General features: G+C 40.5%; 1 protein-coding gene across 3 annotated transcripts in view; it reads left to right on the top strand.

Moving 5' to 3' along the window:
* The first annotated feature begins 1,306 nt into the window (after window positions 1-1,306).
* Window positions 1,307-16,730, top strand: part of ANKRD50 (ankyrin repeat domain 50) — a 31,181-nt gene continuing 15,757 nt past the window's right edge. The window contains exons 1-2 of one of the 3 annotated variants that reach the window (XM_036312865.1): window positions 1,307-1,541; window positions 3,119-3,985. In XM_036312865.1, coding sequence (XP_036168758.1) covers window positions 3,441-3,985 — 545 coding nt within the window. In that variant the 5' untranslated portion in view covers window positions 1,307-1,541; window positions 3,119-3,440. Of the gene's footprint in view, window positions 1,542-1,599; window positions 2,223-2,273; window positions 2,594-3,118; window positions 3,986-16,730 lie in introns of those variants that run through there. The other 2 variants (XM_036312866.1, XM_036312867.1) reach the window with 2 other exon arrangements.

Genomic DNA, 16,730 nt, shown 5'->3' with positions numbered 1-16,730 from the left:
CGCTGCATGCAAACTAGCTGTATAAACAATTGACTTGGTAATGAAGTGAGTCAGTGAACGTAAATAAAAACTGTAGATTTTTTAAATCAATTTTCATCACTCTAATTCTAGAGAATTAGTCTTCTGCCTTTTTTTTTTTTGCTTGTGTTTTGGAAAACAACCTCAGAATTCACCGTAAATGAATTACGGTTAAATATTCAGATCAACAATGGATGGAGAGGAAAGAGAATGGAAAAATAAGCACGCCCCGTTTTTTTCTAAATATGACAGCTATACTTTGAAATTCCTAAAACCAGATGGAAAATAAAAGCTTAGTATTTGCGAAATAAACACATGCAAATGAATGAAGAATTGGAGATAGAGCGCAAGGTTTTAGCAAAATAACATAGTACGCTTTCTACTCTATCAGTTGACGGTAAGTACATTTACTGTCCCCGCAGAAATCTGAGATCTAAACAACCCAGGTCCACGCGACGCAGACCGGCCCGTCTAATCCTGGTGCCGCTGGGTCCGGCGGGGCGCTCATCTCAGTCCCCTTCTGACCGCGACCTTGGCCGTCCGCCCCACAACGGCCTCCGGAGGCATCACCCCGCCCAGGGGGCATCACCCCGTCCAGGGGGCATCACCCCGTCCAGGGGGCAGGGGCTCAGCCCGGACCGCCTCCCACCTCCATCGAGTGAGGCCACGCGCTGGTCCCGAGGCGGCGGGAGCGCCACGCAGGCCCCTGCTCTTTCTATTTGTGCACTTTCCAGTCTTTCCCTTCCTTCTCCTAGTTCCAGGCTAAGAAAGTAAGAGAACCACCGAATTGAATGGATGGAAAGGCCACCCGACGACTGAAGAGGACGACGAATCTGGAGCGGCCCTTAGGGACCGGCGGCTGAAACGGGCAACCCCCAGCCCCGCGGCCCGTCCTCCGGGCGGACATGGCCCCCAAAGCCAGCCAGTCCCTGGGGCCTGGAAGACAAAGGAAGGCGAGGGCCGAGCGGGGACGGGAGGGTGGGAGCAGCGACTCGCGTGAGCGCGAGGACGTGAGAGCGCAGCCCCCGCCCCCTTCCCGCCCCGTCCCCGCGAAAGGCGGGGCCTCCAGGCCACCCCGGGAAAGCGCTCCCCGCAGCGCGCGCCGAGGGTCCCCGGCGGCCACCCGCGTCCCGGCAAGGGCGGCGCCAGGCCCGCAAGGTGGGGGAGGGGCGGGGCGGGGGGCGGAGCCGGCGCGGAGACAGACAGCGGGGCGGGGCCTGGGCGGGGGGCGGAGCCTGGGCGAGGAGGGGCGGAGCCGGCCGGTCCGCGGCTGCTTGAGACAGTCACTGCCCTGGCGGCGGCGGCGGCGGTTGGCCGTTGGGGGCTGGGAGGAGCTGGACCCTGGCTGTCGGCGCAGCTGGAGCTGGCAGTTGCCGGGGCCAAGCGGAGGATCCGGCGCGGGGAGCGCGCCCCAGGCCGGGCGGAGCCTGCGGCTGCAGCGGGACTGCCGGGCGCGCTGGCCTCGGCGGCGTCTCCAAGAAGCAAGTGTCTGAGGCTGAGATTCGGCGGCGGCTGGGGCGGAGGTAACCGAGGGCGGCGGCGGTGGAAGCGAGGCTGCTCCTGGGGTCGGGAACCTGGGGACTGCAGCCGGGTCGCCGACCTGACCCACCCACGCGCTTTCGAGGCGGGGACCCCAGACGGCGCGGATCCCCTCGCTCCGCGGAGGGCCAGGCGGGGGCGGGATCGGCGCGCGGGTCGGGGGCGCAGAGCGGGGCAGAGAGGGACGCGGATTCGGAGGCGACCCCTCGGCAGGGATTGGCAAGGACGTGGGGCACCCCTCCCCCTTCGAAAGACACACCCCAATCTCAGGGCGGGGCGGGCTGCCGAGGATTTCCCAGCCTCTGCGAGGGAAGACCTCCCGGAGGAGGCTGCACCTCTGTCTGGGGGCCCCCTCCCCGCTCCCCAGCTCCGAGGTGGCCCCCTGTGGCTCGGTGGGGCTGCTGAAGCGGAGGTGGCTCTGTCGCCGGGAATCCCGGAATTCCTTTTGTCTATCAGCCGAAACCAGCGGCCGGAACTGTAGGCAAACACCCACCGGCGCGGGAGCACTCCACTCCTGCCTTTCTGCCCCGGGAGGAGTTCTCCCCGGCCGCCTCTTCTCCGTCCGCAGGAGTCGCTGGCACTCCTCACCCCCATCCCAAACCCTCATCTTTGGCACCGAGCAAGGAAAGATTCACGTTGTACCTGTGTTTGGATTTATCATGCGTGTGAGATCATCCCCCTCCGCCCCTCTTTTTTTTTTTTTTTAACCCTTTGCCATCCAGCCTCGCTGGGAATCATCCCCCTAGATTTTGCAAACTATCAACAAAGAAGTGTGGCTAGTGGAGTAAACAGAGTCCTTGACTGGCTGGGCTGTGCAAGTTAACAGAGCTTCGTTCGCTGATGCCGATCTAACCAAGCTAGGGGAACGATCTTTTGGGCTAGGCTTAAGGATGTTACTCTAGGGTGCACGTTGTCTTTTTCCTCCCGTCTTCAACCCTTTTACAAATCTAGGGTAACGATTAAAATGTAGCTCTTTAGGAAGCGTGACCGTAGTGGAAGAAAAATACAGAAAGAAGAATGTAATCATTATTTTAGGGTAATTGTCCAACTTTTTGAAAGTGCCAAAAAATGAAAATATGGATTTTGGGGATTAACTGGTAAATTGTATCCTTTGATAAGGAAGCTTTTAACATATATTTTTTGCACAAAAATATTTTTGTTTTATTTCAGTTACTTGTGGAAATTGTTGATTACCTGGACACCTTATAAGAGGAACCTGTGAACAGGTTCATTAAGCATCTGTCTTGAAAAATGCATTTTATGAATGCTTTGAAATAAGAGGTGTGAACAGTGGCCTGTCACATAAGAGACCACAATCTACACAGTTGCGTCCCCGGCAGTTGTCCCTGTGCCTGAAAGTGGCAGGGTCTGGTAGTTTGAGGGGCTATCCTTCAACAGGAAATATAGAGCCACCTATCTACTGTATAAATATAATCTCTGATGACATTTACTATAGTGGACACCTTTTCTGATCTAGTTCTCAGATACAGAATTAACAATTTGAATCTGGAGAAGCATTTTGTACAAATGGAAAAATTGGGCTTTCTCTTTCGTTTTCCAGATGTATTGTCTCATCCGCATACTTGAAGGATCTACAATCACGCAAACTCGCTTGTAACCATGGAGCCATGTGACCCATCAAGACATAGAAAAAGTGCTGCTGAGCTTGGGAACCAGGCACTTGTTCACCAGTTCAACAATTAAACTAATCTATTCTCTGCTGATAATCAAGAATAGAGAGCCAAGTAAAGTCATGCACATTCTATTGACAAATGGACGCTGGCTGTTGAATTTTGCTGTAACTGGTTACTCTGTCATTCAAAGTCAACTTACTATGCCAGTTATGTCCTAGTGGATGTAAAGACCTGTGTTGATGTATTCTGATGTTAGCAAATGTTGAAGATAAGAAACCTATTATGACTAATCCTTGGGAAGAGAAAGTCTGCAAAATGGCTCAAACGAGTTTACTGCAGGGGAAGCAGTTTTACTGTAGGGAGTGGGTTTTCCACAAGCTTCAGCATTGCCTCCAGGAGAAAACTAACTGCTGCAACAGCACTGTCAACACACCACCCCTCTTAGTGAATTCTGGGAGCAATGCTAGTGTTGTCTCTGGAAAAGGCGCTGCCTGGGGTGTGTTGTTAGTAGGAGGGCCTGGCAGTGGCAAGACAGCCCTATGTACTGAGCTCTTGTGGCCAAGTTCACCTACAGGCTTGCAGAGAGGTTTACATCGCCAGGCTTTGGCCTTTCATTTCTGCAAAGCCCAGGACTCTGACACGTTGTGTGTTGGAGGGTTTATTAGAGGTCTTGTTGCCCAGATTTGCCACAGTGGGCTACTCCAAGGATATGAGGACAAGCTGAGGGACCCAGCCATCCAGAGCCTCTTACAGCCCGGGGAATGTGAGAGGAACCCAGCTGAAGCATTTAAAAGGTAACAAGAATGAAATGGTGTTCTAGTTCCTATGCAAAAATGAAAATTAAATTTTTTAGATTATTCTAGTTTTTTTATAAAAAAAACTTTGTGGAGTACCTGTACTTCTGCTGTAAATTTGGGGATAATCTGTGGTTGTGAGTGAACATGCTTATTTGAATATTGAAGGGAACAAAATTTAAGCTCTGTTTGCACAGGATACGGATTAAAAATGTCTGTAACAGAATTTGAAGTACTGTAGAAACATTGTTTTTCAAATGTATGCCAAATATTTGCTTTTCTAATATTACTTATAATTGATAAGGGATATCTGTTCTTATGTAGTGAAGAACATTTAGCTACTTGTAGTGAAGAACGTATAGCTGCTTGGAAACTGGGCTGCATTTTTAGGAAGGGCAAACTATACCTGGTCCTGCGTTTAGAGGAATTCTCAGCATAGAATCTACCATCTTCTTTGTTTACAGTATTATTCCTTTAAATAAGAAAAGTTCTCTTTGAAAGAGACCATTGAGAATCTGAAGAAAATTTGCTAATATGTTTTGCAAGTAAATGAAAAGTTGACTGATGAAATATGTGATCTTTAGAAAATAATGGAAATTTGTCGTCATTTTTAGTACTTTTAGTGAGTGATACAAAAATACAATTTTAAGTTGTTTTTCAGAGTGGTTCCAGATCCAAAATGTGTTTTAAAAAAATGATTACTTGAAAATGTTTTGCATATCACTCCTCTACTCATTGTAAAAGGAGGAGGCAAATAGTTATTCTGTGCTTGCTGTTATTGCCTCCCTGCTGCCTTAGTCATTTTGTCATATACTTTTATCACCTACACAATAAGTAGTTCTCAGCTGGCAAAAGTTTGTTTCCCAAAGACAGGTATACTCTGCACTGAAGGTTAGTGTGCGTGTGTGTGTCCCGAGTCATTTGAGCAGGCTTTGAATTGCTGTGAAAGTGATTTTGTTCTTTTGACATCCTCAGATCTAATGGTATGAAATCTATTGAAAATAATAATAGTAGCAAGCACTTTGTGTGAGTCGTTGTTTAAGTGCTATACCAGTATTAAATCATTTAATCTTCATAACAGCCCTGTGAGGTAGATACAGTTATTAGCCCCACTTCATAGATAAGGAAACTGAGGCACAGCCTAAGTAACTTGTCCAAGGTTACAGGCTAGTAAAGGGCAGAGCTGGGCTATGAAAGATGTGTGTATGTGTACAGGTTTGTAATCGTAGACATCCTTTGGAGGACTTACGGGAAGAGGAATAGGTTTGAAGTTTGTGGAGAATGGGTGTCACAGTTGTGGTTTGAGTGTAGTTTTCAGATTACCCATATAGGTGATCAGTGGTTAGTCTGGAATGATCATTATGAATAGAGGCACACAGTTCCAACAGGTGAGGGGTTGATGAAATTCAGCCAAAGGGTTGTATCTTTGAGAAGTGTGATATTCTTGTAGACCTTTTAATGTATAAGTGCCATCCAATCAAATCTGTTATCTTTTGCTGTTAGCAAAGTCTGGGTTAAAACTATTATATCATTCATAAACCAATGAGGAAATCTGCTAGCACAAATATGAGATGCCAGGTTTGATGGACAATGTTTAACATGGACTCACTATTTCCATATGAAATCAATAATGTAGGCTTTAATATAAAACTTTACTTCTTAAGAGACTTCAAGCCTCTGTACACAAATAACTCTTCTCTTGACGTAATGCTTTTTCTATCACTAGTTGAAGAGCTGAATTTGCATTTCATGTAAGTTGTTTCATAAGCTATCTGGATTTATTCACACCTTAGAAAATCAGTTATAGAGTATAGTCTAACTAAATTTAACTTAGCCTAACTAAATATGTACTTTATTTTATTGGAATTCATATTAAATTTCTAATACTTTTAAATATTTGAAATCATGTCTGATAACTGTATATTTTTTATATGTTCTGATCCTGAGCAAATCTTTATAGTATCATAGATTTTCCTGAAAAAGATCCTTCTACTCAGAGGATCCTCTTATTTTCGTTTTCCTGTGTGAATTTTAGTGTTTAGCTAATTGGAGAGAAATAAGAAGCAACTGGAGCTGTGTGTAAAATCCACACCCGTACGGATTATCTGATTGGCCGAAGGAGCTAATGAACACTTTGTATTCCCAGTCTGTATTTTGGTAGAGAAAACCTAGTGTTTCTACTTGGACCGTTGTGATGCTCTAACTTAATCTCCTACTAGATCTTTCAGAAACCTGAGTCACTTTTTTTTTTTTTATCATAAAGTAATCAATCATTCAATAAATTAGGTAATTTTGGTATTGGAACAACTGTTTCTGATAATTCATTAGATATATACTTCTTCTATGATTGGGAAGCTGTAATATAATCATAGTCAAATATAAACATGAGAACACAATTCAAAGTTAAAAGAAATATTTTTGCATAGTCTATGTCATTAGATGGTTGTAGGCCTCTACTTTTGGACAGATAGTCAAGGTTTTATTGTAGGTTTGGTTAGTGACTGCAACTGACTTGTTAAATAGGTCCTTTAGAGAATTTTAATCGGAATGTATGTTATTTAGGCTGGATAGAGGTAATTCAACAGGTAGACAATGGGCAGAAGATCGTTTGATCATTGTTCTCAAGGAGTTAACAGTATTTTGTGGGAGATGGAGATCAAAGTAGCTAAATAAAAGAGAAGGATAGAGGCACCTGAGTTAAGGAATGAGGGGGTGGGGCAGTGGTTTTGGGTCCTATGCCTGGTTTAGAAGCACAAGTGAAGATGGCTATTTAATTCATTCAACCATAAACTCCTTTTTGAACCTGCTGTCCCTACTGTCATGCCTTGAAGCCAAGGGTCTTTTTGGAGATCATATGTATGTGTACTAACTTTTATTTGTTTAACAATCTGCAAGACCAGGTGTAAGTTTTCTGTGTATGATGTCAATTTTCCCCTGTTGAGTAAAAGATTGTGCTCTGTGTGATGATAGGAATGGCTTGTTAGGATAGGAAACTGGAAGTCTGAACTCTGACAATTTGTTTTTTATCTTGAACAGGAATCCTTAGATGGTGTAATCTTTTTTCTATTCATCTCCTTCTCCTTGACATTTATAATTATTCATGCATATCTCTTTAGATTTTAACTTTTTTTGTAGTTATTTATGCATGTATCTTCTGTTATCTCCTCTATTTGGCATATGCTTCTTCATGACATTATTTATGACTGATTAATTTTTTATATTTACCATTGTGCTTTGAACAGCACTTTTCATATAGTAATTGCTAAATGATTATCATTTGAATGACTGAATAATGCTACTTACCTATCTAGAATATGTTTGAATCTAACTGAAGGACAGCTGAAGTTCTTGCATATGAAAGGAAATTGAAATGTTTTATCACTTAGGTCAGTTTTCAGTGCAGACCAGAGTGGTGTGGTGATTATTAATTTATTGACTTGCTGTCTGTTCCTTAGCACGTGTGTATATGGCATTGTTCCAGATAGTTTTAAGTGGCCAGATGTCTATCTTCTGTCTCTACTGGCTCCAGGTATTTTTGGCAAACTCAATAAAAGGATGAAGAACAGAATGGGACTAGAAAGGGTGCTTCCTTCTTACCCTCACTAGTGGGGTATTTTCAAGGCAAAAATATTCCTTTTTTATTATCTGCCTCATATAACTAATACTATTTACGATAACTGTTATCCATTCTTAAAATAATGTCAGATTAAAAGATCTTGTGAAAGTGTCTTTACTGTTCACATTTTGAATAAAATAAATGAATAAATATAATTTTCATAATCAAAATTCCATATTTCCTTTAGTCTAAGATGGTCACTTTTCAGTGAAATGTCTGTTGTTTCCAACATTTAACTGTTATACTTATTTTAAGATGTACTTCCATTCATTCAGACTCTTCTTTCTCTTCCTAAAATTTTCCCTTTCTTCCTTGGATGGGCTTTCTCTTTTATGCTTCATGTCTAAGTGCTGTTTCCTTTGGTCCCTGGTACTCTATCATTTGCTGAACCTTTATTAATCACTTCTGCATTATAATGGCACAACATATTGCTCCCTGCTTATCCCGTGTAATGTTAGCCACATTCTTAGTTCTGCTTGGCCATGCTTTTATTTGTGTACTTCTCGATAACTCAGATTTTTTTTTAGACCAGAGAGAGTAAAGTGGTGCCCTACAGGGTGAATATGTTTTTTACCCAATTCAGGAAAGTTCACACACATATCCGGCTTTTTGTTTTTTCTTGGGAAAAAAAAGGAAATTTTGACAATATTAGGCTGTAATTTCTTTGGAGCAATAATCTGGTTGAGCTGAGTTAGCTGCTGTCTGTAGATGGGCTTACACACTGATTTGATCCAGTCGTCCCTCCTCACCCCTATCATTCTATCCAAGACCATTTCATTTGTTTACTGCGCCAGCCTGGCTCCGGTAGGCATTTTCAAATATGAATATGTTTCCTATTCCTTTGAAAAAAAAAAGAATCACTATATTTTATCTCCCCCTAAATATGCCTTCATGTTATCACGAATTTGTGTATACAAGTGCTTCTTCCCTTCTCCTTGCTTCCTAACTTACTGAGACCTGACCTCTCTCTACATATGGACAGGAAGTTATTCAGGTAAAGTAGCTTCTGAACTCACTGCTCTATCTTTAGCCTTGGGTGGTATGTTTTAGAACAATATTTCATTATCTGTATTTTGTTCCTTTCAGAATCCCCTCTCCAGCTGTGTTCTTTGGTGGCTGTTCCTCTGGATTGTGCCTGGATGTTTACCCAGCAAAACTTACTTAGATCTTCTCTCCTCATACTCATTCCTTTAAATATTATATTTACTTACATGGATACCAATGCTTGTATCTATTAAGATAGCAACCAAAGCTGCATCAACAGCTTTTATCTTCACTCTGATCAATATATATCTTTTTTACTGGAGTGTCCCTCAAGTACCTTCCAGTGTTCAAATCAGCATCTCTTTCAGCATTTCTGTTCATTGACTCATTCATTCATTGCTTAAATAAACATTCAGTTCCTGCTATGTGCTCAATATGTGCTGAGTGACAGGGCTAAAAAGGTGAGCCAAACAGGACACTGAATTAAGTGTGTGTGTGTGCGTGCGGGGAGGGGTGGGGGGGAGAGGAGGGGCAGGGATTGCATTAAACAAGCAATTACAGATATAAAAATTCAGCTTTGATAAATGCTAAGAAGAAAGGAGACAGGATGATTAAAATACATGTTATGAAGCTTGAGCATTACTGGGAATTCTGGGAAAACTGATTATCTAAGTTGTTTCATAATTATTATTATTTTTAGACCCTTTCTCCTTAAAAGTGTGATCTCAAGATCAACATATTGGCAACTCCTGGGAGGTAGTAAGAAATGCAGAATCACAGGTCTACTGACTCTGAATCTGCAACGTAGATCTCCAAGTGAATCCTGTGCACTACGATGTTTGAGAAGCCTTGCCCTGGGCTAGATTCTAGGGTGTTCTCTATTTTCTATTATATTAAAATTTAAGGTATTTAATCTTTTTCTTGGAATGTTTCTTGAATTCTTTTACCCTGATCTAGAATGTTTATTCATCTACTCCTGCTTGGTCTACTTAATTTTAGCCCCTCTGTATTCTGATTCACTTGGTTCCAGTTGGACAGTTAACCACAGTAAAACAGTGCTTTCTTTAGGTCATTCCTCGGAGCCTGTGATAATCTACACAAGTTCAGATTTCTCTGCCTGGCTTTAAAAGCTCTTGGTAATGTGGTTCTGCTCCATCTAAAGTATGTATCATGTTTCCAAACTTCATCAAAGCACATTAAGCTCATTTATTCTTTCACGAAATATTTCTAAGCATCGGAGATAGTATTAAGTTGATAGGGAGATATGACTAAATAAGAATATTCTTATTTTTCTTACTGTTTAGTAAGACCTTCATATATATAATATAAGGATTTGGCCTTTAATTTTGTTATATAGGTTGCAGAGTTTTTGGTTTGTTTTTTAGCCCTTCACTTGTTTTTAGCAATGTTGCTTTCTTGAAAATGTTTTATGAAATAAAATGGTTTTTATACAGTAAAATAATTTGGGTTTATGAAGTAAATAAGTAAATACTTATTTTTCTGTCCTTAAAAAGCTTTGAAGTGTATTCTGATTTGTGGCCTGTCTTTACTCTCTAGTTGATCTAGTGATGTCTTTGACCACATATAATTGTCTTAAATTTCAAACCACTTTCTTTCATGTTGTCCTAATCTCTGAAATACTGCTAATGTCATTTTTCTATTATATACATGTATAACTAGTCTTTTATTATAAAATACACTTTGAAAATGTTCATGTAATTGCTTAATTAAGATAAGTATTAGTTAAGAGAACTAATTATGTCTTACCTGTGGTTATCTTGAAAAAAGATTTGGAGCTTTCCTGAAACTGGTGACCTTTTACAATTCTGACTCATTTGCATATGTAGAAACTAGTGCATGGACTGGTCTGCCTTTGTTTTCATCGCTCCCTGCACCCTTGCTCTTTGCCATGCGCTATTGCTGATCCTTGTGTAGAGAACTGTACTTCTCTGCCTTTTTGTTTGGGCTCAGCCATGTGGTTTCCTTTGGCCAGTGGGATGTTAGCAGACAAGATTCAAACAGAGGTTTAACATGCAAAGGAGTGGTTGGGCCTGTCCTCTCTGTGTTGCCATCATATGAGGGGGATATGTTCTGGCGAGCTTGTTGGTTAAAGAAGGAGGAGGAGAAAGAGATGGAGCAGACAAGACCCATCCTGCACCGTGACTCCAAGTCTAGAGTAGATCAACAGACACAGGAGAAAGTACAAATGATTATTATTTTAAGCTAAGCTAGTGAGTATTGGGGTGGTTTGTGATATAACAATAATGTGAAGAAAAAAAACTAACAATATAAAAACTAAGGAAATAATATTTTAAATAGGAAATCATTAATTTTCACAAAAAATTTAGGAGTCCTCATTGATTCCTCAATTTTACTCACCCTCTACATTGATTCATCAGCTACCTTTGTTCTATCCCAAAATAAAACAAATACTTCCCACTCTTCTCCATCTCCCCTGGCTGCTGCTCCTATGATCTCTTGCCTAGACTCCTGCAGTGGCCTCCAATTTGGTCTTCTTGTTGCTATTGTTGTCCTTCACAGAGCAGTTGAGTATCAGATCATGTTACCTCCCAGGCTTAAAGCTTGCCCACAGCTTCTCACTGCCTTTAGAAGAGAATCTAAGCTTCTCCCGCTGTCCAGGCCTTGCCTAGCCTTTGACCTCAGCTTGTACCCCTTCCACCCTTGTTTATTGCTGTTCATCCACTCTGCCCTCATTCTATTCTGAAGTAGGTCAAGTTCTGGCTGGCAGATTTTTGTGTGGCTACTTGCTCTGGTATTACTTAGGTGGATCAACTGTATTGTTACCTCAGAGAGCTTCCCCGTCCACTGAGTCTTTAGAATACCCATCACATCAGCATACTTTGTTTTCTTTGCTCCCTAATTTTCAGTGTCTTCCATGATTTGGAATTATTTTCTGCGTTTGTTTAATTGGACTTCCTGCCTACTTATGGGAATGAGCGGAGCACTTGTCTGTCTTGTGCCCTTGGTATCTCCAGGGTTTAGAATATGGTAGAGACTCAGTTTCATTTAAAACATTATGATTTGTCACACTGATAACTTGTATTTTATCATTTAAAATTCATATTCATTTAGAAAGGAGGAAAAACTTTTGTAGCTTCAGTCTCAGTTAATATGCTTGTTAAATTGTCTCTTTTTAAAAAATTTTTATTAAGTTATTACATATGTGTCCTTATCCCCACATTACCCCCCATTCCCCCCCACTCATGACCTCAACCCCCTGTTGTCTGTGTCCATTGGTGTCTCTTTAGAGAGAGAAGCAGCTTGCAAATCATGGACTTCACAGGAATTGAAAGGGTAACACTAATGGCACCAAAGGGGAAGAAACGGTTGTAGAAAACTTCAGTTTATGGGGCTTAGGAATTGCTCCTACCCCCAAAGTGTTTCAGTTAGTCAGGAAAGTAAATAAATAGGGAAACAAACACACATGCACCCATTTTGCCACATTTGCTTTAAGTCTGGATTTTCTGTTTTGTTTTAAAGAAAAATAATCCACATTGTAAGTCCCCCAGTCCTCGTCCTAACCCTGACCTACTCACTCCCGGTATGTGGCCCCGCCTGTGGATTTATGTGGCTTGGTAGTCTGTGCAGTTGACTACGCAGGGAGGCCTGTGTGTTGACACACATACTTGTGATCTGCTCCTGTTTTGTATACTTTTGATTTCATATCAGTAGTTCTCAAACCTTTTTATTCTAGGTATCATTTACACTCTTAAAAATTATTTAGGATCTCAAAGAACTTTTGTTTTGGGGGTTATATTATATCTATCAATATATACTTATTTGAAATTTAAACATAAATTTAAAATGTGTATTAATATAGTTAATAATTATAAATTTATTACACATTAACATAAATAATACTTAATAAAAGAAAAATATCTTGTCCAAGACAAAAGAACACTTAAAAGAGTGGTATTGTTTTACTTTTTTTGGCAAATCTTTTTAATATTAGGCATAATAAAAGACATCTGGAGTATCATAACTGCTTCTGCATGCAGCCTCTGGAAAACTCCATTATATTCTTGAGAGAGAACCAGAGTGAAAAAGGCAAATAACATCTTAGTTTTCTTGTGATCTTGAAGGGGTCCAGAGTGTAGGAGACTCCCGGGATCCCTAGCCCACACTTTGAAAACCACTATTCTGTGTGAATGGAGTCTATTCTGCAACATTCTGTGCCTAATTCTATTCTTGTGTATTTACCCGTGTTGTTACCTGTGGATCTATGTAATTCCCGTTAACTGCTACATTGTATGTAACTCATTTGTTGTTGTCATATTGATATTCATTTAAGATGGATTTAGCTTTTTTTTTTTTTTTTAATATATTTTATTGATTTTTTACAGAGAGGAAGGGAGAGAGAGATAGAGAGTTAGAAACATCGATGAGAGAGAAACATCGATCAGCTGCCTCCTGCACATCTCCTACTGGGGATGTGCGCGCAACCCAGGTACATGCCCTTGACCGGAATCGAACCTGGGACCTTTCAGTCCGCAGGCCGACGCTCTATCCACTGAGCCAAACCGGTTTCGGCTGGATTTAGCTTTTTTAACTTTACACTGTGCTGCTGAGAACCTGTTAGGGTGTTTTCATGGTTACATTCCAGGTGCATTGAAAACTGATTCCAAGTTGCATACTCACAGGTGAAATTCTGGATGATATGGTGGTATGTTTATCTTCAACTCTGAGATAGTACCAAGTTACCCTTTAAATTATATCAGCTTACACCAGCGGTTCTCAACCTGTGGGTCGCGACCCCTTTGGGGGTCGAACGACCCTTTCACAGGGGTCGCCTAAGACCATCGGAAAACAAATATATTATTACATATTGTTTTTGTGATTAATCACTATGCTTTAATTATGTTCAATTTGTAACAATGAAAATACATCCTGCATATCAGATATTTACATTACAATTCATAACAGTAGCAAAATTACAGTTATGAAGTAGCAACAAAAATAATTTTATGGTTGGGGGTCACCACAACATGAAGAATTGTATTAAAGGGTCTCAGCATTAGGAAGGTTGAGAACCACTGGCTTAAACCATTATAGTGTGTACTTGGATTTACAGACTCAGGTCACCAGCACTTGCTCTGTTGTCAAAGTTCTTTATGTTTTGTAAGGTGTGAAATGGTATCTCATTATTTTAAATATATCCAACCCCATGGCTGACCATTTTGTGTGTGAATTTTTTTGTTTTGAAGTGTAAAAATGAATATAGGCAAATACATCAGTCTTTTTCTGAATGATTTCCTTTATGGATTAGTCTTTTTGGGTCTTAATATTTTAAAACTTGTTTTCTACCTGATCCAGCAACATTTGTTAATTGACTGGCTCATCTTTCACTATTAATTTGTAATACTACCACAGTAAGACACACACACACATAAATATATGTATGTATTTCTGAGTTCTGAATTCTACTTTGGTTTATTCATTCACTCACTGGTTTATCAAATATAATTACCAGGAATATACCAGATGCTATTAGTACTGGGATATGTTAGCAAATAAAAGTGGCAAGTGTAATCTGTGTTTGTTAGAATTTTAGGGTTGGTGTGTGTGGTTGGTAGAAAAAAATAAAACTTAGCATATCACTTGGCAAGAAGGGCTATGTGGAAAATGAAAGTAGAGTCAGGAGGATAGGAGTGAGGTGCTGGCTAGGTTGGGTAAAAGGGGTTGCCATTTAAGTAGGAGGGGTTAGGGTGCTTTGAAGGAAGCCTCTGGCAAGAGCATTCCAGTCCTAAGGTGGGAGTTGGCTTAATATTATCCAGGAAAAACAAGGTGAGCCTGTGTGGCTTAAACAAAGTGAACAAGGGTTGAGTAGCAGGAGACAAGTAGAGAAGTTAGTTAGGAGCCACCCAGTGTATGGACTTGGAGGCTGTGGTAAGGACATTCATTTTTATTTTCACTTTGAGAAGATTGGAAGCCATTAAAACTTTTAAACAGAGGAGTGACATAATCTGATTTAAGATTTTAAGGCTCACACTGGCTACTGTGTTGAGACCTGTGGTGGTGAAGGTGGAAGCAAAGAAACCAGGAAATGGCTGGTGCAGCAATTGAGGTTGGTGCTTGAACTTGGGGGAAGTGTTGGAGGTAACCAGAAGTGTTGTAGTTTTATTTTTTTCTGTCTAATAAGTTTTGATTTTATGTTAGCCAGTGTGTATTGTAGAGTTCCAGACAATGTCTTTTCATCAGAGAAGGTTTCTCTTTTTCCGCTGGGCAGACAGGCTGAGGGGACAACACAGTCAGGACCTAGCTAGGCCAGTGGCGCCTTTGTAGTCTTAGTGAGATCACTGGCTTATTTCTGTCAATTTGGTGTGGTCCTTCTGAGCTTTTGATTGAGAGTTTTGAAGAGACTATTTATTGATAATTCATTCCTTCCCCCACAAATATTTGTCCCTTGACATTAATCATATAATAATTGTAGCAAAATTATTAGGAACACCTACCATCTACTAATTTTCTGGAATTTCAGTGTTGAGGCAAGTGACTTTTAGTACAGAATCTGTGGCAAACAGACATGGATGTTTACTCTCAGGAAAGTAGAATTTGAAAAGTAGCATATTCAGTTAGAAGATCTTAAAATATATAGTTTTGCTTTTCCCATGAAAACGTTTTCAGGTAATTTAAATGTGAAAAAATTAGCCACTTACTAATTTAGTCAGGTTGCTCTAAGGACTTTACTGTTTAATTGGACCTTAAGCTCATATGTATATATAATTTTTTGATATTTTCCTAAGCAGTTTAGCATAATAATTAAGAAGAGGAACTTTGAAACTTATCAAATTCTATTCCCTCTGCCACTTACTACTTGTTTCACTTTGCAATCTACTTTCCTCTGTACCTTTGTTTCTTCATCTGTGAAGTGGGAATAATAGTAGTATCTCTGTTATAGGATTGCTGTGAGGGATAAACTGGTAAGTCCATAGAGATTACTTAGCATCATGCTTCATACTTAGTAAGCACTCAGTGAATGTTAGGTTTACTATGTTTATTTCCCATTTTTATATTTTAAATATTTGGTTTCCCAAATAAAACAAACATACAATATATATATTGTATTCAGACATACAATATATATATTGGTTCAGAAGACAGATGCATTATTACATCCTCGACCATCAGAAAGCCGTGCTGTTTTAACATAGCTAACAGTTCAGTCATTTCCAGACCTGGATCTTAGTTTCTGACTTTGAGTGTTAGTACCTGAGAATTTTGGTTTGTTACCAACTTCTAGAAGCAAAGCAGCTTGAATTAATATACTGCTTTCAAGTAGATGGGAATCAGTAATTTTGATTGCTGTTGTAGGTTTATGAATAAAATTCCTATAAGCATTCATGTATAGATTGTTGTGTAGCCTTAAGTTTTCACTTCACTTAGGTAAATACCTGGAAGTGGGATTGCTGGGCCATGGGGTAGGTGGGGTAAGTGTACATTTAACTTTTTAAGAAACTGCAAAACTTTTCCAAAGTGGCTGTACCACTGGAAATGGCAGTATCATTGCTCTATATCAGTGACAGCACTTGGTATTTTCAGGGTTTTCATTTACTTCAGCAATTCTAATAGGTGTCTAGTGGTATCTTCCTGTGGTTTTAATTTGTATTTCCCTAATGAGTTAATTGCATGATGAGAGACCTGAAGCACATACCAACAGAGGAAACTGTAAATGAAAAGGCCTTTTATAATTGTGTCTGATGAAAGTCATTGAAAGAAGGCCACTGTGACTGGACTGTCATTTTGAAAAGGATACTCCGGCTGCAGCAGGAACTCTGGGAACATGTGGTTATTATGGTGGCCCAGGCAACAGATGATGGTAGTTTGGACTAAGGCAGCGATTTTCAACCAGTATGTTGCAAGAATTTTTAAAACATGCAATACCTGACTATTTAGTTAGGGGTACTGACCTCTTTTCTCTTAGATTGTCAAATAAAGACAATAGCCAACACAACAATGGCTGTCCGGTGTGAATGAATCAAAATATGTCTTTTTTTGTCCGATTGGCAAAAAAATAATATTTTTTTCTGGTGTGCTGCAGACTTTTAGTAAATAGTTTGTTTGTGCCACAACATGAAAAAGGCTGAAAATCACTGTTATATGCTGAAGTGGGCTTGAGGGATTTTT

This window comes from Myotis myotis, unplaced genomic scaffold, assembly GCF_014108235.1.
Source record: "Myotis myotis isolate mMyoMyo1 unplaced genomic scaffold, mMyoMyo1.p scaffold_m19_p_6, whole genome shotgun sequence".
NCBI lineage: Eukaryota > Metazoa > Chordata > Mammalia > Chiroptera > Vespertilionidae > Myotis > Myotis myotis.
The sequence above is the reverse complement of the archived record's forward strand: the minus strand, read 5'-3'. Positions and strand labels throughout refer to the sequence as shown.